At 44.6% G+C, this 24,173-nt stretch overlaps 1 protein-coding gene across 8 annotated transcripts in view; it reads left to right on the top strand.

The window, feature by feature from the left end:
* Positions 1–23,972, top strand: part of ITSN2 (intersectin 2) — a 58,971-nt gene extending 34,999 nt beyond the window's left edge. For 4 of the 8 annotated variants that reach the window (XM_015859537.2, XM_015859539.2, XM_015859538.2 and 1 more), the window contains 22 exons: positions 1,330–1,718; positions 2,456–2,577; positions 3,466–3,641; positions 3,954–4,101; positions 4,405–4,607; positions 5,211–5,272; positions 6,051–6,217; positions 6,541–6,586; positions 6,777–6,898; positions 7,332–7,428; positions 7,913–8,104; positions 17,230–17,351; positions 17,608–17,714; positions 17,810–17,993; positions 18,765–18,863; positions 19,035–19,202; positions 19,898–20,110; positions 20,314–20,435; positions 20,952–21,034; positions 21,175–21,258; positions 21,544–21,717; positions 22,514–22,671. In XM_015859537.2, coding sequence (XP_015715023.1) covers positions 1,330–1,718; positions 2,456–2,577; positions 3,466–3,641; positions 3,954–4,101; positions 4,405–4,607; positions 5,211–5,272; positions 6,051–6,217; positions 6,541–6,586; positions 6,777–6,898; positions 7,332–7,428; positions 7,913–8,104; positions 17,230–17,351; positions 17,608–17,714; positions 17,810–17,993; positions 18,765–18,863; positions 19,035–19,202; positions 19,898–20,110; positions 20,314–20,435; positions 20,952–21,034; positions 21,175–21,258; positions 21,544–21,717; positions 22,514–22,671 — 3,238 coding nt within the window. The other 4 variants (XM_015859541.2, XM_015859536.2, XM_032443410.1 and 1 more) reach the window with 3 other exon arrangements.
* Positions 23,973–24,173: the final 201 nt, after the last annotated feature.

The raw sequence follows: 24,173 nt of genomic DNA, 5'->3' as shown, positions 1-24,173 counted from the left end.
TAAATGGAGTACCACTGATACAAGGTGTTCTGCATTTCCTTTTTCTGATCTATTTTTGTCTTTTCGTGTAATTTAGAAACTCAAGTTTCAAGAGCAAATAAGCCAAGCAACACTTTCTATTAGTATTTTTGGCTTCTTTTTATCATAATCACGGAATGACCGGGATTGAAAAAGGACCACAATGCCCATCTACTTTCAACCCCCCCTGCTGTTTGCAGGGTCACCAACCAGCAGCCCAGGCTGCCCAGAGCCACATCCAGCCTGGCCTTGAATGCCTGCAGGGATGGGGCATCCACAGCTTCCTTGGGCAACCTGTTCCAGTGCGTAACCGCCTCTGGGTGAAAAACTTCCTCCTAATATCTAACCTAAATCTCCTCTGTCTCAGTTTAAAACCATTCCCCCTTGTTTATCTCTACCCACCCTCATAAACAGCTGTCCCACCTCCTGTTTATAAGCTCCCTTGAAGTATTGGAAGGCTGCAATGAGATCTCCCCAGAGCCTTCTCTTCTCTGAGCTAAACAAGCCCAGTTCCCTCAACCTTTCCTCATAAGAGAGGTGCTCCCTCCTTCTGATTATCTTAGTGGTCTCCTGTGCTCCTGTTCCAAGATCTCCACGTCCTTCCTGTATTGAGGGCCCCAGGCCTTGGTGCAGCACTGCAGTTATTAATTCTCACACTTCTAAAATCCCTCATGTTTTCTATTTCTGTTGTTACCTTTGATAAGTTCTTAAATATCTCCTTAAATGCTTCTTGAATAGCTGCTAGTTCTTTGTCGTGTATATTAATTCACTTGTGGAATAGGTACTTAGACAGTAGGAAGGACATTGACGTATTGATTCTTCAAATCATTCAGGTTGGAAAAGACTTCTAAGACCCCCAAGTCCAACCCCATCCCACCCCCCCATGCCCACTGCCCACGTCCCTCAGGGCCACATCCCCACGCTTCTGGAGCACCTCCATGGACGCTGACTCCCCCAGCTCCCCGGGCAGCTGTGCCAGTGCTTGTGTTAATCTTGGGAGCTCAATAAGTGAGCTGGTTTTGAACTGCAAGTTTGATTCCTGTTTGAGGATGAGGACCAGAATGTTGAACTACATCTTTGAGCTAATCATGATTCGTGTATGAGGTGCTGGTTTTGCACTGCTCAGCTTGTATCAAGAAATTAAGCTTTTCAGTTGTTGCCTCTTGCTTTCTCATGGTCTCATTCCAAACAAGTATAGTTTCTCTTGTGTTGCTGATTAAGAAGCAGTAGTTTTTATACTTGCTGTTCTAAGATGTCACTGTTTCGTTTTCAGATGAATGTTCTACCCCTCTCTCATTTTGTTCTTTTTAGGAAAGCAAAACGGGAGAAAGAGAACCAATGGCAGGAAAATATCCGAAGGGAAGAGGAGGAGAAAAAGAAGCGATTAGAAGAAGAGAGAATGCAGGAAAAGGTGCAGGAAAAGCTTCATGAAGAGGAGGAGAAAAACAGGCAAGCCGGGATCTTGAGAGAAACAGAGCAACGGCAGAGACAACTGGAAGAAGAGAGAAGAAAGCAAGAACAAATTGCTAAAGAAGCTGAGGGGAAGCGTAAGCAGAATGAAGAAATAAAGAAGATGAAAGAAGTCACCAACTCTCACGAGACAGAGAAACACGCTGCTAAATTAAACATAAGTGACAAGTTTGGAGATCTGTTGAAACCAGCAGAGGGCAAAAGTCTTAAGCCACCCTGGACAAACGAAGGTACTCTTAGTTAGGATGTTGCCTTGGTGGTTCTTGCTTTTCTAAGTCATTTCTCATTCTTTAGGTGTGTTAGTGTGACTCTGTGGCAGACTTACTGCCTCTTATTATGAACAAAACACTGTTCTGTGTCTTCAGTTAGCTGTAAATCATCCTATTGGTTTAGTTTGTCTCTTATAAGTTTTTACCACCTGTGGCCCCAGTGGCAAATCCTCCAGTGATCATGGCTGACAAATTGTAGGTGTTGGAAACAGAAATACTGTAGTGCTCTGTAAGATCTGATCTTTCTGTCATTAAAGCAGAAGGCCAACATGGAGCGGCTTTGTCAGGTGATGAGTGGATGCACAGGGTAATCCTCAGTGGTTTATTAACACTGAAATCCACTTATTTTTGCACCACTCAGTACCTCTGATTAACAAAAGTAGAACTGAAGTCAGCTTGACTTTCTCCAGTGGTCTTCAGAAATCCTCATTTAACAGTATTTTCCCAAAAGATGACTTGTCTTTAATTCAGCTTTCTTTAGTGCCAGTTCTGATCAGCTGGTTTAATTGCTGAGTTAAATGAGAACCAGCTGGGGTGCAGAAAGATAGAACCATAGAATGGTCTGGGTTGAAAAGGACTGCAGTGCTCATCCAGTTTCAACCCCCTGCTGTGTTCAGGGTCACCAACCAGCAGCCCAGGCTGCCCAGAGCCACATCCAGCCTGGCCTTCAATGCTGATGTGTTTTCTTATCATTTCAGGCAATGCCGTCAGTAATTCAGAATCCAGGAATTCTGTTGCCTTTGTAAATTACAGAGCTTTATATCCGTTTGAAGCAAGGAATCATGATGAGATGAGCTTTAATGCTGGAGATATAATTCAGGTGAGATTTGCCATTTGTATTTAGCTTGTCACAAAACAGCTCCTTTCTTCTGACCCTGAGAGGAAACAAAAGAGGCTGGTGTTGTTTTGGCTTCCTTTTCAGATAGAACTGGCTTTCTCATTGAACTGCTCCTGTCTTATTTTAAAAATACGCCAGCAGCCACCACCTCCTTTTCTACCCCCAACCTCAACTAAGCTAAACTGGCTGCTGGGACTTGATTAGCTGCTAATTTTAGCCCGTTTTTTCTTCCTCTGCCTTTGATGATATGCAGCATGATGGAAGCTTCTGTACTGACATAGATGTGTAGCACAAATGCTCCGCCCTTAATCGTTACAGTAAATAACATTTTTGGATGAGTTGTGAACAAAGTTAATTGGAGGCTCAGCACGTTTTGTCTTTTAATAAAAACTAAGATTACTGAGAGAGATTTGGGCTTCCTCATTTAAGAGCAGCACAGCTCTTAAAACTGTGTTAGTTTTCACGTGCTGCTCTACCCAGCCTCTGCTTCTTGGCCATGCAGTCAATGAAATGCAACACAAGTCATTGTAATTTGGGCAAGCCAGAATTGCTTCTGGTGTTATCTGTCCCTCAGTGTCACATGATTTGTGTCCTATTTGAGGAGCACACAACCCAAGGCTGTCTCTGCTGGCCTCCACAAGTCACTGAGTTGGTTTGTTACCTGGGGAGGAGCTGCAGGAGGCACAATACAACTGTGTCACCACCAGTGTGTAATCCGCTCAATTCTGGAAGGAGAGAGAATTGCAAATGCTGACCCTGCGAGTGCTGCCTGTGCTGTTTGCTCTACCAACAGATGCTGACATGTGATAGATATCCTGTTGTTCCACACAGCAAATTGTGTTTTCTTTGTGTTTATCCTCCTGTCTGTAGGTTGATGAAAAAAATGTTGGAGAGCCTGGCTGGCTTTATGGGAGCTTCCATGGGCGTATTGGTTGGTTTCCATGCAATTATGTGGAAAGAATGCCAGAAGGAGAAAAAGCTTTATCTCCTAAGAAGGCCTTACTTCCTCCTACAGTATCTTTGTCTACTACCTCAGCTGCTTCAGAGTGAGTTCTGTTGTATTTGTGTTCAGATTGCTTGTTCAAAGTTAAGGTAACATGCTGTATGGTATGGCCTGGGTTGAAAAGGACCACACTGCTCATCTGGTTTCAACCTCCTGCTGTGTGCAGGTCACCAACCAGCAGACCAGGCTGCCCAGAGCCACATCCAGCCTGGCCTTGAATGCCTGCAGGGATGGGGCATCCACAACTGTAGTATTCCTTGTTTTGTATCTGTGTTCTAAAAAGTAGTGATTCTGTGTGAAGTGCTTTTAGAATAAAAAGTGCTGTGTCTTTATTATGTCTGTCTTCGATTTGCAGACCGCTTTCACAAGCAAATTGTGCAGAAGAGTCACATTATGCCGAGAACGTGCATTTCTCCAGCCTGAACGTTAATGCAGCGTGGCAACAGAAGTCAGCTTTTACCCGCACTGTGTCCCCTGGGTCTGTGTCACCCATTCATGGACAGGTACGTTGTGTGTTCTGATGTGACTCCATCCACCAGTGGACTGTGGACCGAGAGGACACGTGCAGTGCATTTCTGAGTCATGATAGTTTTCATCTGTAATTAAACACTTTATATTTGTAACAGATAGGAAACAGTGGAGATTGTTTCTTAGTCACTTCTGTAAAACATTGTCTAGATGACAAAAAAGCATCCAGCAGTTAGGAATGAACTCGCTTAGACTGCAATAAGTGAAGTGTCAGTGAATGTTTAACACTCACACCAGTGAAGGGGACTGCTAACACACCTCTGCTTCTGTCTTACCAGGGGCAGCCCGTTGAGAACTTGAAAGCACAAGCACTTTGCTCTTGGACTGCAAAAAAAGATAACCACTTGAACTTCTCCAAAAACGATATCATTTCTGTCCTGGAGCAGCAGGAAAACTGGTGGTTTGGGGAGGTGCATGGAGGAAGGGGTTGGTTTCCCAAGTCTTACGTCAAGCTCTTACCTGGAAGTGAGAAGAAAGAGGAGTAAGTGTAACTTTGACTGCTATTGTATTTGGTAGTTATCAAAGAGAGGTGTTCCGGAGTGCCAAAGGATTGCAGTGAAGATCCTGGATGCTCTTTGATTTACACCGTACAGTTTTAGGCTTTTATTACTTCATTCTTGGAAGCCAATTAATGTTGGGCTCACGGCTGTGTAAATGAACAGGCTTCCAAGGTGAGTCCTGTGAGAAGTCAGCGATGGCTGATTATTCCTTAGGGTGGTTACTTAAGTCTTATCAATGCTTGAGTGGCTGCGCTGCTGTGTGTGAATTGTTCTCATCGTGTTGTGATGAAAGTTGTTAGAAATAGTTCAGAACGAGAAGATTGGGCAGAAATCTTTATGGGTGTGAATAATACCTTCCAGTCATATAGTCTGACATTGTTTTTGAAGTGTGGTGTGGTGTGGTGTGCTCTTGGCTGCTGCTCAGCTCTTAAAACCAGTGATATGTCACTTGTTGAAAGGGGAGGGAGCTTTTATAATGAAGAAATAGCAACTTGGAGACACTGGAGCGAGCTTAGGCTCATCCTAATAAAGGGATGCGTTGGTCAGCATTTTGATTATTCAAATGTCCTTTTTCATGTCTCCAGACCAGAAGCTGTTTATGCAGCAGTGAAGAAGTCCGGTGCACAGCCCTACCCAGCAGGAGAGGGTAAGAGAGCATAACAGTGCGTGATGGAGCTGAAATATGTGAGACGTGTCTGAACAATTCCTTTAGTGCTTGACCAGAAAATACTGTGCAAGTGCTGAGCTATAGTTAGGAGAATCTGAGAATGAGAACTTAGGTAATATTTGTAACTAATTCAGGTTGAGCGTAGGCGCGTTGGTGGTGTTTGGTTGGGTTTGATTTTCTTTGCTTGGGTTTTTTTGTTTGTTGGTTTTTTTTTTGCTTTGTACAATTGGGTGTAAGTTCTTCAGGCTTCTGCTTATCTGCAGTGTGTTCCAAGTGTGGTAACTCACTGCCAAATTCGTATCTGTAGAACGTTGTGCATCCTTAACTCAGAGGTGTGAGCATGAGACAAGCTGTGATGGCAGGCTGTAAGGTGGGTTGTTTCACAGGCTTGCTAGGACATTCAGGGCAGGTTTAGGTTGGATCTTAGGAGGAAGTTTTATACCCAGAGGGTGGTGATGCACTGGAACAGGTTGCCCAAGGAGGCTGTGGATGCCCCATCCCTGCAGGCATTCAAGGCCAGGCTGGATGTGGCTCTGGGCAGCCTGGGCTTCTGATTGGCAACCCTGCACACAGCAGGGGGTTGAACCCAGGTGGTCACTGTGGAACTTTTCAGCCCAGGCCATTCCACGATTCTATGACATGATCCACACTACAGACACCATGAGGGGTGCAGACATCCAAGATTCTTGTGTCTGATGGACTTTAATCTTCCCATCTGAAGATGTTCTCTCCACCTTTATATGTACTGTTTGTGCAGAGTACGTTGCGCTGTATTCATATTCAAGCTCTGAGCCTGGAGACTTGACTTTCACTGAAGGCGAGGAAATCCTGGTGACCCAGAAAGAAGGGGAATGGTGGACAGGGAGCATCGATGACAGAACTGGGATCTTCCCCTCCAATTATGTCAGACCAAAGGATCAAGAAGTGAGTTCTTACTTTGAGTCTTGCATAACGATGCTTTTTCTCTGTTTTGGTATATTTCTGTTATTGATACCTGTCTGTTAAACGCTGATTTTAAGCAGAGATAAAATTGCTTGACAGGAAAGAGAATCCTAGGGGACTTGACTTCCAGATCAGTGCTGTAACCACGGTGTCCCACTGTTGGTCTCACAGCTGGATCTTGGTGTTCTGTTAAATTAGGGCTCAGAGTTGCAATGTATGTACATGCCACGTGCTTATAAACAGCCTGAATAAACTCTGCTGGTTTTATTAAACATGCAAAGAATATTGTTGTGTCTTTGTTACAGGGTTCTAGTAATGCTGGCAAAGCTGGAACAATAAATAAGAAACCTGGTGAGTACATTATAACTTCTCAACGTTTTGGACTGTGTTTGAAGTGATTAATAAAGCACGTGTGTTCATGGAAGTGTTTTAAGGTCTGCCAGTGTGCTTACCTGCAAGATAAATACCAACTTTCTTCTTTAGAAATAGCTCTTATTGTAGTGAAAATATACCAAAGACAATTAATATCCCTTCTTTTCAGAAATTGCTCAGGTAACTACTGCTTATGCTGCATCAGGAAGTGAACAACTTAGTCTTGCTCCCGGGCAGCTCATTCTTATCCTGAAGAAAAATGCTAGTGGATGGTGGCAAGGAGAGCTGCAGGTGAGTGGTTGGAGGAACAGGAATCCTGACTTGACAAGCAGCATTGAGGGGTTCTTTGGTTTAACTTGAAATGAACAAGTGAGTAGAGCACACTGAAAGCTGCTTGGAAAGCTGCAGTTCCTCGTTAGAGACTCTTAAATTGATGTGCAAGTGGAATTTTCTTAGAGCAGATGTGCAGCCCTACTGTGAAATGATTAGCTGCTCTTAAAACCTTTGAATGTACGTATTTGTCAGAGCAAGTCGAGACGCAGCTTTATTTGAGTTTGGTTGTTTCATCCTTCAGTCAGATCTTACCTTCTGAGATACTTAGTGCTTAATTGCTGTTGGAAGACCAGCTTTGTTTTCCTTAGGCAGAACTGTGTGATACATCTGTTGTGCTTTTCCAGTCCTTATGCTGTTTTGTTTCTTGACTGTATTATACCCATTTCAACAGGCAAGAGGGAAAAAGAGACAGAAAGGATGGTTCCCTGCCAGCCATGTGAAGTTACTGGGTCCGAGCAGCGAGCGAACCACATCTGCTGCCCACTCAGGTGAAAAAAAAATGGTCTTATTTGTATTTCGTTTAGAGTATATTATTGAACTACTTTGTTCACATACTAATTTGAATTAACACTGTGTTTCATAGCCTTATCTGACTGTGCTTTGCTGTACAAGGTGAAGTCCTAGTCCAAATCCGAGTCTTTTGGCATATGTGTCCATTCAGATATTATTTCTGTCCACAAAAGGGAGAATCTCCCATTTGCTTTCAGCAGTCCTTCATGGGCTCCCTGCCCCACCTTATACTACTTTATAAAGCTTTTAAACTTTTCTGCCTGCGTTGCAGAGCCACACTCACCTCGCTTGGAAGCCCCTTCTTGCCATTTGATTCCATAGCAAGCTGTGATCATGTCTGGTGTTTTTCTGTAGCACTTGATGTGAAGTTGTTGTTTCTTTGCCATATCTACACAAAATACTGAAAAACTGCCTTAATGCTTCATGTCACAGCATTCTGCTAACTCTGCTTTTTCTTCGTAGTGTGCCAAGTAATAGCAATGTATGATTACATGGCAAACAATGAAGACGAGCTCAGCTTCTCCAAAGGGCAGCTCATCAACGTGCTGAGCAAAGATGATGCTGACTGGTGGCAAGGAGAAATCAATGGTGTGACAGGTCTCTTCCCTTCCAACTACGTGAAGATGACCACAGATTCTGATCCGAGTCAGCAGTGTAAGCAACTATTTTATTAAAAACCATTTTGCTTCTTTCTTTCCAAAGTGCATTACTGTTTTTTTTGCTTTCAGCTTGGAGCACCAACCAAAGTTATTGGGATTTTAAATGCTCTTTTAAATACTTTATTACTCTATTTAACCTACAAATAACCATCAGATTACCAACCAGCCAGACTGCAGTAGTGAGAGTGTGAGGGTGAGCTGGAGCAAAACATCCAGTAGGTGTCCACCTAAAGAGCAGCTGGTGTACAGCTATCTCGTGTTTGATAGCTTGTACTGACCAGAAGCCAGTGCAGGTGTATTATGCTTCATTGTAGGAATATTCTGTAATTCCAGAACATTTGCCTGTCTGAAGGTCAGATCTTTTTTTGCATGTAAATATAGGAAATGTTTCTGGTTCCTCACCCACCCGTTTGGGTGTTTTTAGTTGCCGTTTCTTTTGTCAGCTTTCCTCAGAGAAAATGAGCTCTGCTCTTACTCCTCCTTCAGCTTTCCATCCTTGGGCACTTGAATTAAATCAGCGTTCCATCAGCCCGCGACATTCGTGGCTTTCGGAGCCCCATTTAGGGTTTGGGTAGGTGATGTGAAAGTTGTCCCTTTCACTTAGCAAGCCACATCCTTTCCCTTGCTGTTTTTTCCACTAGGCATCATGCGCATTTTTTGCAGTATAAAAGCATACATCTGGAATTCTGGTTGAGGTATACCCTTAAAAACCTGCAGCTGGTCTGTGGGAGCAGCTTGCGCTTGAGATTAGATGAACTTAGTGTGGTTGTTAGAGAAGAATTCCCAGGTGTGATGATGTAGGTCCAGCTTGGGTTGTCCCCCCAGTAGCTGTCGTACCTGGCTAGAATGCCCTATTCAGGTTTTATTTGTAGTTAAATTACATCTGTGCTAATGTTCCAGGTAACGCATTCTTATTTCATGTATTCTAAATGTTTTTGATGATGTCAAAAAATGCTGCATTTAGACTGAACCTAAACAACTTTTGATTGGGCTCATCTAAAGATTGATCTATTTCTTTAGAAATCTTTTGTTTGCTTACAATTTGGATAAAATAGCACGGACTGCATCCAGCCAGGCCATGAAATTAAGGTTCTGGCTGAGTTTTTCACCCAGAGGGTGGTGACACACTGAACAGGTTGCCCAAGGAGGCTGTGGATGCCCCATCCCTGCAGGCATTCAAGGCCAGGCTGGATGTGGCTCTGGGCAGCCTGGTCTGCAGGTTGGCGACCCTGCACACAGCAGGGGGTTGAAACTGGATGATCATTGTGGTCCTTTTCAACCCAGGCCATTCTGTGATTAAACACTCCAGAATTTTTCAAAAATGAGGAGGATCTTTGCTTATCACATCAGTGACTTGAGTAGCTGGATGTGATGAGTGCAGGATGGTTGCACATCAGTTTTCAACAGAAGCAGTCCTGAGATCAAACTGCAATTGGAAACATTTGACGTGATAGTCTTTCTCTTTGTTTGCTGATAGATCATTAGGTTGTCTTGTTCTCAGCCTTCGGATTGTGGCTGTGTGACGAGAGTTGTCCTTTGAGATTGCATTGACAGGGCCAGCCAGCAGCAGTCACTGAAGAGCAGGTGTCACCCCTACTTGGTTGGCGTGAATATTGCAGTGCTTCTGTTGACAAACACATCTCCCACTGTCTCTCCTGGCCAGTTGAATGTAAGGGTATTTGAATGGGAACAAATTGGGTTTACTCACAGAGGTTTGAGGCTTGTGACAATTCTGCTTTCCCCTCAAATGTAAACTCTGTTATATGGACCACCTTTTGTACTCCTGGGGCTCACTGGTCATCCCCATGAGGCAGACCTCCCTAACAAGGTTCTCCTTAGGTAGTTCTTCTCTCAAGCTGTGTCAGTAGCTCTCTGGGCAGAAGAAATGATGCTGACAAGGGTAACCTCTTTTTGGGTTGCGTTCTGGCATAGGACTCTGCAAGGAGGAAAAACAATTCAGTGTGCTGTAGCTCTGCCAGCATCTTTTACTACAACCCAGGCCTTGGTCATTGCAGACCAGAAAATACTGGGTTGTGCTCTCAGTGACCTTGTTGTCAGTAAGAGTTGTTCATGTTTCAGTAACATTAGCCCTTTTTCTAATGTCTGCCCCAAGTCATCCACATAAAGAAGAGGAGGCTTTAAAGCATACGTAGTTGTAGATTTACCTAAAGGAATATGTTCCCTTCTGTTCTTTGAGTGCTCGTTGATCCATCCAGGGTGAGATCTTATGCACGTCTGCTATCTCCTTGGTGCAGGCCTGCCACGTGTTCTTCCTGCTCTTGGCACACATAGGGCAGCAGTGTGAATTTCCTGGATGTTTTTAGTAACACCACTGGAGAACCCAATTTCCACCCCCTCCCCGCTAAAACCTTCCATCTACACGTGACATATTGGAGAGATGAGCTGAGTCTTGTCCTTTCAACAAGGAGCTGCCTTCCTAGAAGCTTCTCTGTGCATTGAAGTTCATAATTCCTGCCCACCATCCTCTGATTAGTGAAGCTGACCCATTTTTGAGGATGTTTCATAGGGAAGAGCTGGGTTCTGCACTGATGTGCTTGGGGTGGCTGTGTTTGAGTGTCTGTGTATGGACAACACGTCAAAACAAAGTTATTGCTGAGGAACATCTCTTTTTGGTTCGGCACTAAGAGCTGACGGGATCAGTGGCTTTGAAGCACTGCATGCCACAGATCTGAGTGCACTTTCTAACATGTGAGGGTTCCAGGACACTGTAAGGTTTTGTTCAACAGAACATTCCCCCTCTTTACCAGGAAACAAATGTGAGATCAGTCCCTGTTGTCACGTTGTCATTCCGTGTGTTTAAAAAGACGCGGTGAATCTCAGTCAGGTCTTTCAAGCTTCCGAATCTGGGCTGTGGGCTGAAGGAGAGCCCATAAATCCAGGGCATACCCAGCTTTTACCCTGACATAGCAGTGCCTGCTCTTAGATCTCACAGCTTTGGGTTTCTGATGGGAATCAGAATTGAGTGATGGGGATCATCTTAACAAATAGCAGAGACACGATTTTGTCATCCCAGCCTTAGCACAGAGTAGAGCAGGTTGAACCGTTTGATTTTTCATTACAAGTCCACACTCTGCTTTCCTAACGCCTCACCACAAGTTTTTTTTTAGGAGGAATCCTGGCTTTGTTGAAGTCTCAGGGAATGTTGCCTTGCCTTTTACAAGGAGCCCAGGGCTCGGCTTGGTGCGGTAACAGAAGGCTTCCTTGGGAAGGAGCTTTCTTCAGCTGAGTCACTGCAGCGTGTCTCTGAGTCAGTGATGAGCATCACAGCTGCTCAGTGCTGTGCGTGTTTATAACTTGCCGCCTTACAGAGCAGAAGTGCATGATGGCTGTTTGCAGAAAGCTGTGTTGGTCGTTCCTTGTTGTCTGTCCGTAGAACTCATGTTTCACTCTTCAAATTTACGTCCATTTTATCCTTCATTTTGTTTTTGTTTTTGTTTTGTTTTTTTTTAGGACCCAATGTTGTCTTCCAGTGTGAAAGCACCTCAGAGACCCACTATCCGAGTTTGACTGTAGCGTGGCGGCAGGGTGGCCAGCCCTGCTCACGTATCAATGAAACAATCCTTTCGCTTCGCTTGAATGCTAGATCCAGTCAAGAAATTAGGTTATCGTGGGTTTTCTTATCTACAGTTACCACTGATTTGTAAAAGAAAGGATAGTGGGTCTTTGTGTGGCTTTCACTGCTGCTCATTCTCGTTTCCTTTAGCGTTTTTCTTTGGCGTTGATAATCCTTAGCTAATAATCATTAGCATGCATATCCAGTTATCGTTTGCGTGGTGGGATTGCAGGCACACAAAGACCCACTATTTGCACAGTTTATCTGCTTTGAACGGGGAGCTGTGTTCTTTTGATGTTGTAATGTACATACTTTGCAGAATTAAAATGTTTGCTGGTTGCTGTTTTAATTTACTTGATTTCATGTATAACATATTGAGCTATAAAATTGACAGCCTGTAGGGTGCACCCAGAAAACAAACCTTCCCTGTTTGCTGGTGGTCACTGTGATTCCAAATATACCACATGATCCAAGGTTGAGATCTGTTGGGTCTGGGGCAGCTGTGCCTCTTAAGTAACCTTTATATCAGAGAAAGAGGTATTAAGCATAGAATGGAAGATATGTATTCGTTATCTTCCTTCACAGTAGCCCTATGGCAGGAATTCAGGTTGTTTAGGCTCGATATGCCCTATCCTTAACCAACGTCCTTTAAGCATTTTATTCTGACAGCTCACTGATGCTTTCAGTTTTGGCCAACAGCAAATCGTAGTGGTTAATGCAGTAAGCGCTTACACAGCCTCTGTGCTGTCAGCCCCCTCCCTCTGGCGCTGGCAGAAAAGGAACACTAAGAGACACCCGGAGCCTGAAGGCAGAGAATCTGGGTTTAAGGCAGAGGGCACAGTTACACTATGATACCACTGTTGGTGTGAGGAGGGAGGGAGCAGAACTGGAGGGCTGTAACCCCAATGCCCCTCTGGATGAAAGGAGTTGGCAGCAGCAGGCTGCTTGTCTGAGGGGTGGGAGAGATGTAGGTAATTTAATTAATCTATTTAATTTAGTTGGTTTCTGAACTCGGTAACAAAACAGCAAAGGTCACTTATGCAATCAGAAATGTTTACAACCCTACACATACGTATCTGTGAATGTTGGGAAGGTACGATCAGATCAAACTGCAGAGATGTAACAGCCTTTCTCTATTGAAAGAGCGGAATGTAATGTATTTAATATGCTTTATCCAATGGTGTGGATGTGCCCTTTAGGTCAAAGTTATCTCTTTTGTGCAATATTGACCATGGCAATGTGCCTACAGAAAACTACAGGTGGGTTTTTACTCTGGGTGTATTTTGTCTCAGCCAGTACTTTGCTATGGGATGAGATCACGTTGCTGTAGGAGGATGATGTGCTCAGTCATTTCTGCAGTGTTCTGCCTGGCTTGATTTCCTTTTGAAGCTACTTTATTCAGTATTTCTGCTAAAAGCTGCTGAATGGTATCAAGCAATCCCTCCCTATGGTTGAATTATCTGGTGGTCTTACAGATTGCCCCATGTCCACAAGGCACTGCTCTCCTGTGGGATCGGAGCTCAGCTGATTCTCCCCAACGTTCAGTGCTTTCCTTCAGTGCCAAACTGCTGCTAATTTGGAGGGCAGGAAAGGAAGACTACATTCCCATCTGGAATGATGCAGGAATTGTAGCATTACGGCACTGGGTAAAAGCAGCTGGCCTTGCACCCATTGTTGGGTGGTACAGTCGGGGTGTATGAGGACCATCTCACACAAGCAGCCCCGTGTTTGGGTATGTAGGTGGTTATAACCATTGAAACAGCTGCCCCTCTACTTTAAACTGCTGAGCATTGCCATGAAGCACTGGGGGCTTTCACAGCTTCTCCTGATGTTTCAGTATTACCTGAGTACACCCCAGATCTTCTATTACTGATTATAATAGCAGACTTTTCTAATGCTGACTGGAGAAACCGCAGCCCCTGCCCTTGTGCACATCAGGTGCAGTCACCTGAGAGCTCTTGTCTGTTCTTGTCGTGTGCTGGAGCAGAAAGAGCTGGACAAATACATCAGGTTATCAGTAGGAAAGGCTGTGCTGAGGGTATATTAATGGCTGGGTTTTAAAACAAGGTGTAGCTATAGAAGCAGTATTAATCTGGGGGAAGAATTTTTGAGCAGCTGAGGACAGGTTGAAAACAAGAGATACCGGCTGAACTGCCGATCCCCCCTTTGGCCCTTAGAGCCCAAATGCTTCTCAGAGCAACCAGGCATTAACAGTTAAATTTGAAGCCATCCAGGAGAGCAAAAGGTGGCATTGCCTGCAGCGCAGTACTTACCTAGTGCTGTTTGCTATGAAAATGGGGGCCGTTGTGTAACTGGGTGTCCTACCAGCCAACGTTTATTCCATCCCGATGCTTTGTCAGATTGTATCCCTGTGTGATGTTTCTGAATGGGGTTCACCTGTGCATAGATCTGCTCGTAGGAACGCTGGCAAACTGTGTCCTGCAGTTGGGAGCTGCTGTGGGGCGACGCTGCTTCCATGTAATGAACCAATAAACTGCTGCTGAACGGTGTGTGCTGCCTTAAAGTATCTTCTGTTGTTCTCTTGGAGCTGGAGTATTAATGTGCAAGGATGACTGTCTGGACATGCAAATGCAGGCTGTGCTTAGCATGAGGCAATTGTTCATCTTTGGGTTGAAACCAAGTTGTAAGATAACTATGCAAATGTACTTTATTAAAGGGACACGTAAAAGGACCCAGCTTGTCTGTTGTGGTTTTTTGTTCACCCGGGGACATCTTTTTCCCATCTGAATAACCAGGTACTGCCTTACGCTGCCTGGGTATGCAACACAGTGACTGAGCTCTTTCACCTCTTGCAGAATGAGTCCTAAGTTGCCGCTGTTGCAGTGGAAAGAGCCGCTGCTCTCAGCAGTTAGGGGAGCTTGGGCAAAATTCTGGTGGTGTTTCCCAGGGCCTGATGGAAACTGACCTTTTCATGGTCTGCAGGAGGCACAGAGGCGTCCGACCGCCTCAGGTTTGGCAGGAGGACAGTGCTGTGCTGTGCCAGCAGGTGTGGGTGCTGTTCAACACCATCCTGTCTGTGCTCAGCCTGGAATGAAGGCACTGCTGAATGCTGGTCCGTGGCACTTGTGACAAGATGCATTTTTTGCTGTGGTAGCCGAGGAGAAAAAGATAATACGGACACACACAGAAAGAACAAACCAACCAGCAAAGCGCACTCTATTCAGCACACCGCAAAACTGAGCAAACCCACAGCCCTAAACAAACCAAACTTCTTACATGTGCAGTTTATGCATTGACCACCACTATGTGGTCTTCACTGTTGGGTTTGCTTAGATCTGGCTTGTCTCCTTCCCCTAGAACTTACCTCAAATCTTAAAGATGTCAGTAGTGCGCTGCTCTGTTGTTAGGGTCCATGTCTCAGAGGTGCTGGGCCCACAGCAGCTCTGTAGATGTGCTCAGGAGGGAACAAGGCAAACCTGCCCCGGGTTCCTTGGACAGCCTGGTGTTGCTTTGCAGTTGCAAGCCAGAAGCCAAAGCAAAAGCTTTCTGCTGCCAAGGAAGGAAGCTCCTGGCTGTTAAACTAGCAGAAAAGTCCCGGTTCATTTTGTGCCAGGTGTGAGCTGAGTACCAGAGCTGGTGCAGGGAGAGGGGCAGCAGGAATGTGGGAGAACAGGCAGAGATGTAGGCTCGCCATTCTGTGCCAGGGAGCCAGGCGGTTACTGTGGCTGCTGTAGAAAACATTGGCAAGTATGTTAGGTAGGCTGATCTGTTCTCTCCTTTGCTTTTCCTCCCTTCAGATCCCAGTGCCTACGCAGGCCTTTTGAAATCAGATAAATGGATTCCTCACTATGTTTTCATGCCGGTATCATCAGACCCATCCCAAGTCAGAGCTTTTTGGGCAGTGATGATTTAAATGTAAACCAGCACTCATCCTCTGATGCCAAAAGCTGTGACGGTCCAGGTGCAGGGTTACTGCACAGCCATCTGAATCAGCTGTTGTTCTGTATCTGGCAGTAAGCTTTATAAACCACACCTATCCTGTGGTATGAAAGGTGTGTTTGCCTCCCAGAGTTTGCTTCAGCTTGATGTATATGGAACAAGACAGACACAAATGCAAGAGCGCGTGTGTTTCTAACAGTTACGATACAAGCAGACAGCAACAGGAGCTTCAGTATTTTGCTGTCCCTGTTGTAGGGCTGCATGTTGCAATAGAAAAAAGAAGCACTTTGTCAAAGCTGAGATCTGAGGTCTGAGTGTGGGCAAACAAAGTACAGTTACTGTACAAGCTGTGTCCTAAAATGCAGCATGTCAGGAACCAGCTTACATCCAGCTATGTATGTGAATGGCACTAGAACAGAAGCAGCACACATTGACCAGAGTCAGTCTTGATGGGTTATGAAGTCAGTACCGGACTTCATTGAAATCACAGCAGGCTAAAATTTCACTCCTTTTTTTCTTCTAATTCTATCCTCATTATAACTTTGGAAGAAACCAAGGCTCGAAGCAGCATTCTCTGCAGCTGGAAGAGCTGCAATCCCAGAGCTCTGTGTATGAAGTAGTATTTATATAGTTCTTGTTAGGAAGCTTAAAGTTCAAGACTCTTCTGGATGTAGGTAGCAGAACTGAAAAGCCCTCATTTTACATCTGGCTGTTGCCTTTTCTGGTGTAGCCTTTATTAAAATTGGATGCAGCTGCATCAAGTGATCGATGCCTACTCTTAAATAAACTGTAATTGTTTCTTTTCAAGGGACCCTTTCCAAGGGACCCCTCGCTTCCTTGCAGTGCTCTGCTAGCACATGACGGCCAACAGGTGGATCAGAGTTTCTCTTTACATCCTCTCCTTTACCCATCTAATCATACTTATCGCTTCGTTTTTGCCACTTTTTGGTTGGTTACTAAACCTCAAATGCTGCTGTCGTGTTCACTAACACATAGAATGAGGAGAACAAGTGTGAAACCGTAGAGTCCGCATGTTACCACAGAGAACTGGATGTGTGTCATCGAATGTCCTCTGTGTCCTCATGCATGGTTTGGATTGTTGGTACTCAGCGCATCAGAATAATTCAATGTACCTCTGGCTTGTTTGGTTTCTAAAGTAGAAAATAAATGTAGAACTATGCATCACAGCTTTGCAGATTTTGGTTTGTATGATAAATTAATAGCTGAGGCACTTGAGAAACGGGGTTGAGATTAAAGGTGCCGTGCTATAAATCAGCACCAGACACATCCTAGATGACTTCATCTCACAGCACAGGTTGTGTAAGGTAAGAGGAAAATACGACTTCAAAAACTGCTGCAGAAGAGATGTAGGAAGTTACAGGAAGTCAGGAATCCTTATTCTGCATCACAGCATGGCAAGAAGGGAAGCTTGCAGGAATGAAAAGGTGTCAGACTCCAAACTGCCATGAAGAGAGCAGGGTGCAAACCACAATCAGTTGAAACCCAGTGCTGCTGTGGACAGAGGCTTTAGGAGGAAGTGCTGTGTGTAGTGTGACCCTTGGGCTGGTGTATGTTGATGTAGCTTTGTGAATTCATCACATCTGAAGGCTTGAATGGTATCTGAACTGCTGGCTTGCTTCTTGTAGGGTGCGCTGATCTCCAAAGCCTCGATACCATGCAGCCCATGGAAAGGAAGAGGCAGGGCTACATCCACGAACTCATTCAGACAGAAGAAAGGTATATGGATGATCTTCAGCTTGTCCTGGAGGTGAGATGTCTTTGTGTGGAAGTCTTTGCAAAAACACCACCTTTGTCCTTAAGAATAGCAGTGAAGAGATGCTTAAGAACTGTGAAATGCTGGAGGAATGCAGGGAGGTTGTGTGAGCACCTCCCTCTCCTTGTCAATGTTGCGTGGTTGTCCAACGGCCTAAAAAATCATGTGAAAGACAAAGCAAAATCAAAACTGACCTGACCAAGGGTCTTCTCCAAAGAGCTGCTCACCTTTCTGATGGTTTTGATTGCAGGTTTTCCAGAAGCCAATGGCTGATTCGGGTTGTCTCACAGAAGGGGAAATGGGGCTGATCTTTGTTAACTGGAAGGAACTCATCATGTCAAATACCAAGTTACTGAAGTGAGTGCTGGTGTCTTCATTATGCACTGTGTGTGCAACGTGTGCATTCAGAACAGCTGAATACAAAGCTGGACGATAATTTCTTTTCTCTTTAGAGCCTTGCGAGTGCGTAAGAAAACGGGAGGAGAAAAAATGCCAGTGAAAATGATTGGTGACATCCTGACAGCTCAGCTGCCACACATGCAGCCATACATTCGGTTCTGTAGCTGCCAGCTCAACGGGGCTTCGTTGCTGCAGCAGAAAACTGATGAAGAAGCTGATTTCAAAGACTACTTAAAGGTATCTTGTTCAGCAGCCTTTGTACCTTTGCCTTTCTTCACTGACAGAAGCCTGTCTAACCAGCATCGACCAGATCAGAGGAGTAAATCTTGCAAAAATAAAGCAAGAGTCTTCCAAGGAATGCAGGTTTATATGCATCTTCAGCAAGTATTTACTCCATTTCCCACTCTGTCCCTCATTCCTTTGGTGTTGTGGTTAACCTTAGGAAGCTGCAGAGCCTGTCTGCACCTTCCCCAAATCCCTGTGGTTGGAAGGGGGTGGAGTCTCTGGAGTTAAAATAAGAAAGCTGTTGTGCTGAGGTTGCAGCAGGGGCTGAGCCTTCAGTTGTGCATTGTGAATGTCACAGGCAGCTGCAGAAATAAATGAGGGATCGCTGCTGTATTGCAGCTGATTCTGTGCATTTGAAGCCATGAAAGGAGAAATGCCAGAGCTGCTGACAACAGGCATTTGCTTCTTTCATTGCTTCTTTTTTATTCTTTTCTTTTTTTCCAACCTGAGTGGAGCATATTATGTCAGAATAAAAGCTAGAATGGCTTTGTATGCTCAGATCTGCATGGGCAACGATGCTACAGTGCTGTGCTGGCAAAGCATCTGGGTGCAATGACAGTGCTGGCTTTCCTGTTTGTTCTAGATACAAGTGGACTGTATTGTTTCCTAACCTAAAAGTCTGAGATTTCTTGGAAAGCCTGAAAAAATTAATCAGACCCTTTTCAGTGCAGTGAAGCAGCTGTTTCTTGATGAGTAATGTGATGTCTCTGAATTGCACTGTAGAAACTTGCTCTGGATCCTCGCTGCAAAGGAATGCCCCTCTCCAGTTTCCTCCTGAAACCCATGCAAAGAATAACGCGCTATCCTCTGCTTATAAAGAGTGTAAGTACCCTGAGTGATGTCTTGTATGAGAATGCTTTTGATTTTGGTCTCTGTAGCAAAAGAAAAACAACCCTTATCTCTTTATGGGGATTTCTGGAAGAGTGTGGAGAACTGTTTCCTGTGCTTACCTCTGCTTTTGTGTTGGTTTCTCCTCACTTTGTTCTGCACCAGATTCTAGAGAACACTCCAGAAAATCACCCCGATCACAGTAACCTCAAGCTTGCCTTGGAGCGTGCAGAAGAGCTGTGTTCTCAGGTGAACGAAGGGGTGCGTGAGAAAGAGAACTCGGACCGGCTGGAATGGATACAGTCCCACGTGCAGTGTGAAGGCCTTGCTGAGGTAGCTGAGCTGCAGTGCTCTGTGGCAGAGACAGTGTCAGTTTGTTTTGGGTTTGGGATGTCCAGAACAGGGGAGTCTCCTTCTCTGGAGATACTTATAACCTGCCTGGATGCTTTATTGTGTACCCTACTGCAGAGAAGCTACTTTAGAAGGGGGTTAGACTAGAGGAGCTCCAGAGGTCCCTTCCATTCACTACAGCTCTGTGATACAGTGAAATGAGAGTACTTGCCCATATCCCATACTGGGATGTGATCCACTGCTGATCTCTTGGCAGAGAGATCACAGCTGTATTATGATGAGCACCCACTGTCCAAGTATTATTTAGCAGTGGGGAATCTCCATTTACTAATGTATAATTAATGCCATTCAAACAGTTAAACAAACAAGTAACTCCCAGCCCTGAAGTTCTGCTCGTGCTGCCTTTGATTGCCTTTAGCAATCAGGTGCACACTTTGAGACAGCCTTCAAAATGAAGTACGGTGCCAGTTCTCACTGACTGTATAAGGAGCCAGGGTTGGACAGAGAACAGAGCCCAGCAGGTCTGTCCTGGTGCCTTTGTGTCCCTGTGCAGCAGCCATAAGAGGTGACCTGACTGCAGACTTGATGGATTCTTCTTAAACACAGCTTCTGGATGGTAGAAAGGCAGCCATGAGGTGAATGCTGGTCCAGACTTGAGCATTTATTGTCTTTCCTAGCAACCTGTATTCAATTCCCTCACAAACTGCTTGGGACCGCGGAAGCTCCTGCACAGCGGCAAGCTCTACAAGGCGAAGAGCAGCAAGGAGCTGTATGGCTTCCTGTTCAACGACTTCCTGCTGCTTACCTACATGGTCAAACAGTTTGTCTCTTCTGGCACTGATAAACTGTTCAGCCCCAAGTCCAACTCCCAGTTCAAAATGTACAAAATGGTGAGTGCAGGTGGTGCTCCGTGGTCCTGTTGATACGGAGTAGTTTTTCTTTCAGTCCTTTGTTGCTTCCTTTACATGGTGATCTGGTTGTTCTTGTATCCTTCAACTGTCAAACACCCTGCAGAAAAAACATGTACTTAAGTATCTTTGTAGAGTTTCAGCTGAATGTTGGGGCCATGATGCAAGGTTTGCTTTTCTTTCAGCCTGTTTTCCTTAATGAAGTCCTAGTGAAATTGCCCACGGATCCTTCAAGTGATGAGCCAGTTTTCCACATATCACACATTGACAGAGTTTACACACTTAAAACTGACAACATTAATGAGCGGTGAGTAGAGCAAATGCAAATTTGCAATGAACCTTTCTGAACATCTGAACGTGGCTGGGGGCTGTGCTCCGTTAGCTTCCCCATCAGGACATGAACTCCTCTAACTCTTGTGAATTACAAGTCTTCTTTGGCTTTGTTCTGCTTGGTGAGCAGAACTCTCACAGCTGAATATAGCATTGCATCTACTGCTCCCAGATGTTGTGGCTGTATAGAAGAATAGTTTAGGGCTGCCATGTCCTGCATCCCTTAGGATTCTTCCCCAGTCCTGGTCAGTCTTCCATGTGACCCTGCAATTTGTTATAAAACTGCCATTCCAATTTCATTTAGATTCATATAGAAGCATGCCATACAAATTAATGTGAAACCTCTGCAGCTTTAGTCCCTAAGTGAACTTGACTTGTGATGCCTCTGAAATCCAGTAAATAAAAAATGGCAAAAGAGGATGGGGCAGAGTTGCTGCTGCTGAGGGATTTCCTGCCTATGGTACAACTCTTATGTTGGGATTGCTCTTTGCAGCACTGCCTGGGTCCAGAAAATCAAAGCAGCGTCCGAGCAGTACATTGAAACTGAGAAGAAGAAACGTGAAAAAGCATATCAAGGTACTGAGTTCTGCCTTCTTCCCTCACATACCCAGACACCAGTGTGTTCTGAAGGACGCTGCATGTCTCTGGGGGGGTCCTCTCTTCAAAAACTGCGAGTTTTTATGGTTGCAGCCAATTTCTGACTTCTTTGTTTCCAGCTCGCTCTCAGAAGACCTCAGGAATAGGACGTTTGATGGTGCACGTGATCGAAGCAACAGAGCTGAAGGCCTGTAAACCCAATGGTAAGTGATGGAAATAATTTCACATTCCTGTAGGGTTTGGAAAGGCTCATTGGGAGCAGTCTGGCAATGTGGGAAATGTGGTTACAGCAGCAGCTCCTGGACAAATCAGCCAGTATTTAGCTTTAGAAGAATGAATGGAGAAACAGCTCTGTGCTGCTATAGGATCTAGGGATATGTAACCCCACATCTTCTGGACGGCAGCATATATGTGTGTCTGAGCAGCCTGTGGACAGGGAGGGAGGTTTTGGCGCTGCTGGTGTGTTTCACTGCTGCTTCTGTGCTTAGGGAAGAGCAACCCGTACTGTGAAATCAGCATGGGCTCTCAGAGCTACACAACGAGGACCATGCAGGACACCTTGAACCCCAAGTGGAACTTTAACTGCCAGTTCTTCATTAAGGATCTGTATCAGGATGTCCTCTGTATCACCATGTTTGACAGGGATCAGTTCTCTCCTGACGGTAAGTGCGTGAACATTCCTTTTAGGAACATAAAGCATTCTTGTGACTTGGGATGCATGGATCTTCACCAACAGTCTGCAGATACAATTGCTTTCTGCAAAATGTTGTGTAAAAAGGAATGCTTCCATACTGAAGAAGCTGAATAGCTGCACAGAGCCAACAGTCAGATTTGATCCCACTTGGGCTTTTGTATCAAGAACAGAATTATTTTTTGTCAAGCTGGGAAGAAACTGAAGGAAGTTTCTGTCTGTCATTGTAGGGAGTGCCTGAAAATAAAGTGCTTGGTTATGTTTGCACAGCAGTCACTTGATAAGCTTTCTTTTGCTTGGAAACCAGACGTTGTTTTGGTAGCCTTTAAAAGGTGAAGTGATACAGAAGCGTAAATAAAAGCTGGCTGAGCCAGAGTACTTCATTTCTTTATGGTCTTTCTAGCAGTGCAGCTGACATGTAAAAAGGTGCCGTCACTTAGTTCTGACCTTGAGGTTGAAACTTGTCATAAATTTTAGATGTTACAGATATTACATTTCAAGTGTGATAGTACAGAAACGTTAACACTGGAAGTAACAACTGAATAACCCAAAGTAGTGCCTGAAATCAAAGTCTGCGCAGTAAGGAATCTGTGTGATGCTGAAAAACTGCTGCACAGCCCTGAGCTCCTCTGACAGGCTTCCCCTTCAGGTGCCGCATGGTGCTGCCTTGTGCAGCACGTAGCGCTGCTGATTAACGTTGTGCTTTCAGGTTTCCTGGGCTTTGTGTCTGTGCTTAATGACATTTCGTGCTTGTTTTTGTACAACAGATTTTTTGGGTCGCACTGAAATTCCGGTAGCAAAAATCCGAACAGAACAGGAGAGCAAAGGCCCCACAACGAAGCACTTACTGCTGCATGAAGTGCCAACCGGCGAGGTCTGGGTCCGTTTTGACCTGCAGCTCTTTGACCAGAAAACACTCCTCTGAAAGCACTTCTTTAATTTATGAAGGACAAATGAAACTGACGGATTGAACTTTGGGATAAGACTCCTTGCCCTAAGCTCCTCATTAAGCAAGATACCTGCTGCTTTCCGATTCCCTCAGTCACTGGTTGCATTTAGCTCCTTGCTGCGTTCAAAGCTGTCGTTGATCTATGCAAACACAGACGTTACTGTGTATACAGTACTATAGCTCAGTGCCTTTTTATTACTTTGGAATATATTGTTTTTGGATGCCAATGTTTTCATTTTCAGGGCCATAAAAAGTATTAGGTAGAAATGTGGCATCAAAACATATGTGTATTTTACCAGGTAGTCTAACGCGCAGACTGAGGAATGGTTTAGTTTTGCACTAGAATCATTCTGTTTGAAATCTGAAAAGTGATATCCACTGGAATCTTCCTGACTCAGGATGATAAAGATGAAATGCTGATGAAGCCTTAGCACTGGAGAGTTCTCCAATTTATTGTATATTCTTTAAGAATCAAGTGTAGTTCTTCACTTGACTTAGTTCTGCACTGAAATCAGTAACTGCGACTTGATTTTTCTTTCCGCTTCAGTTGGATGAACGGTTCTCTGCTGAGACAATGTCATTGTAAAGAAAATAACTGGAAACAATGTCTTAAATACTGTGACCCACAAGAAGGTGGAAAAATACTTTCCAGCTTTTGGTTTTCCTAAATCTAAGTTATTTGTGTACAGTTCCTTGGTTTTGCAGACCTCCATGTGAATCTTGAAGCTTTGACATTGCCAACATTGTATATAGAGAGTAAAATATAAGTTTATTAATGTAATTTGTCTACAGATGTCTATTGATGCATAGTGACTTTTAAAAAGTATATTTTATTGTACAAGGGAATGTGAAATAATGAGAAAAAAACTTACTTATGGAATTAAATTCAAGAGAAGTTTGTTAAAAGTTTAAAATGTTTGCTCTGAGGAAGCGTTAGCACAGCGTTCATCTGCAAGATGAGACTGGCTGCAAGCAAAAACCTCCTTGGGGGCACCAAAACGAGGGCTGATTTAAAGATTGTTTGTAAAGGGTTTGATACATGGTAACCATTGTACTGCCTCCTCCAGTTGCTTTGTTGAAAAAGCACAGCATGCAATTCTCAACAGCAGGTGCCCTTGTTTTCTGTGGGTGCCGCAATACCTCCCGGTGTCTGACAGTTCTACACTTGACTGCCATCTGTGTACCCTCCTGTTACAGAGCTGAGTCAACCTCTGTTACTTTTAACAGTTTTCTGTGGTTCAGTATTTCTAATCCTAAATAAAATTATATCTTGGCAACGCTTGAGAGATCCTGTCTGTGCTGTGGGAGAGCGAGCTGCTGCTGTTCTCAGGCTTTGACATCAGAGCTCCTGTGCAGTCACAGCAATGGGGAGGTGGGGACCACAGCAGAACAGTACGTGCATCTTTAGGGCACCAGCAGCTCCTTGCAGTATTGCAACACGTGAAGCTAAATGCAGGCTTTGCCATTCCTCTGCCCAC

This window comes from Coturnix japonica, chromosome 3 (assembly GCF_001577835.2).
Source record: "Coturnix japonica isolate 7356 chromosome 3, Coturnix japonica 2.1, whole genome shotgun sequence".
Classification (NCBI taxonomy): domain Eukaryota; kingdom Metazoa; phylum Chordata; class Aves; order Galliformes; family Phasianidae; genus Coturnix; species Coturnix japonica.
This window is presented reverse-complemented; position numbering and strand designations above follow the sequence as displayed.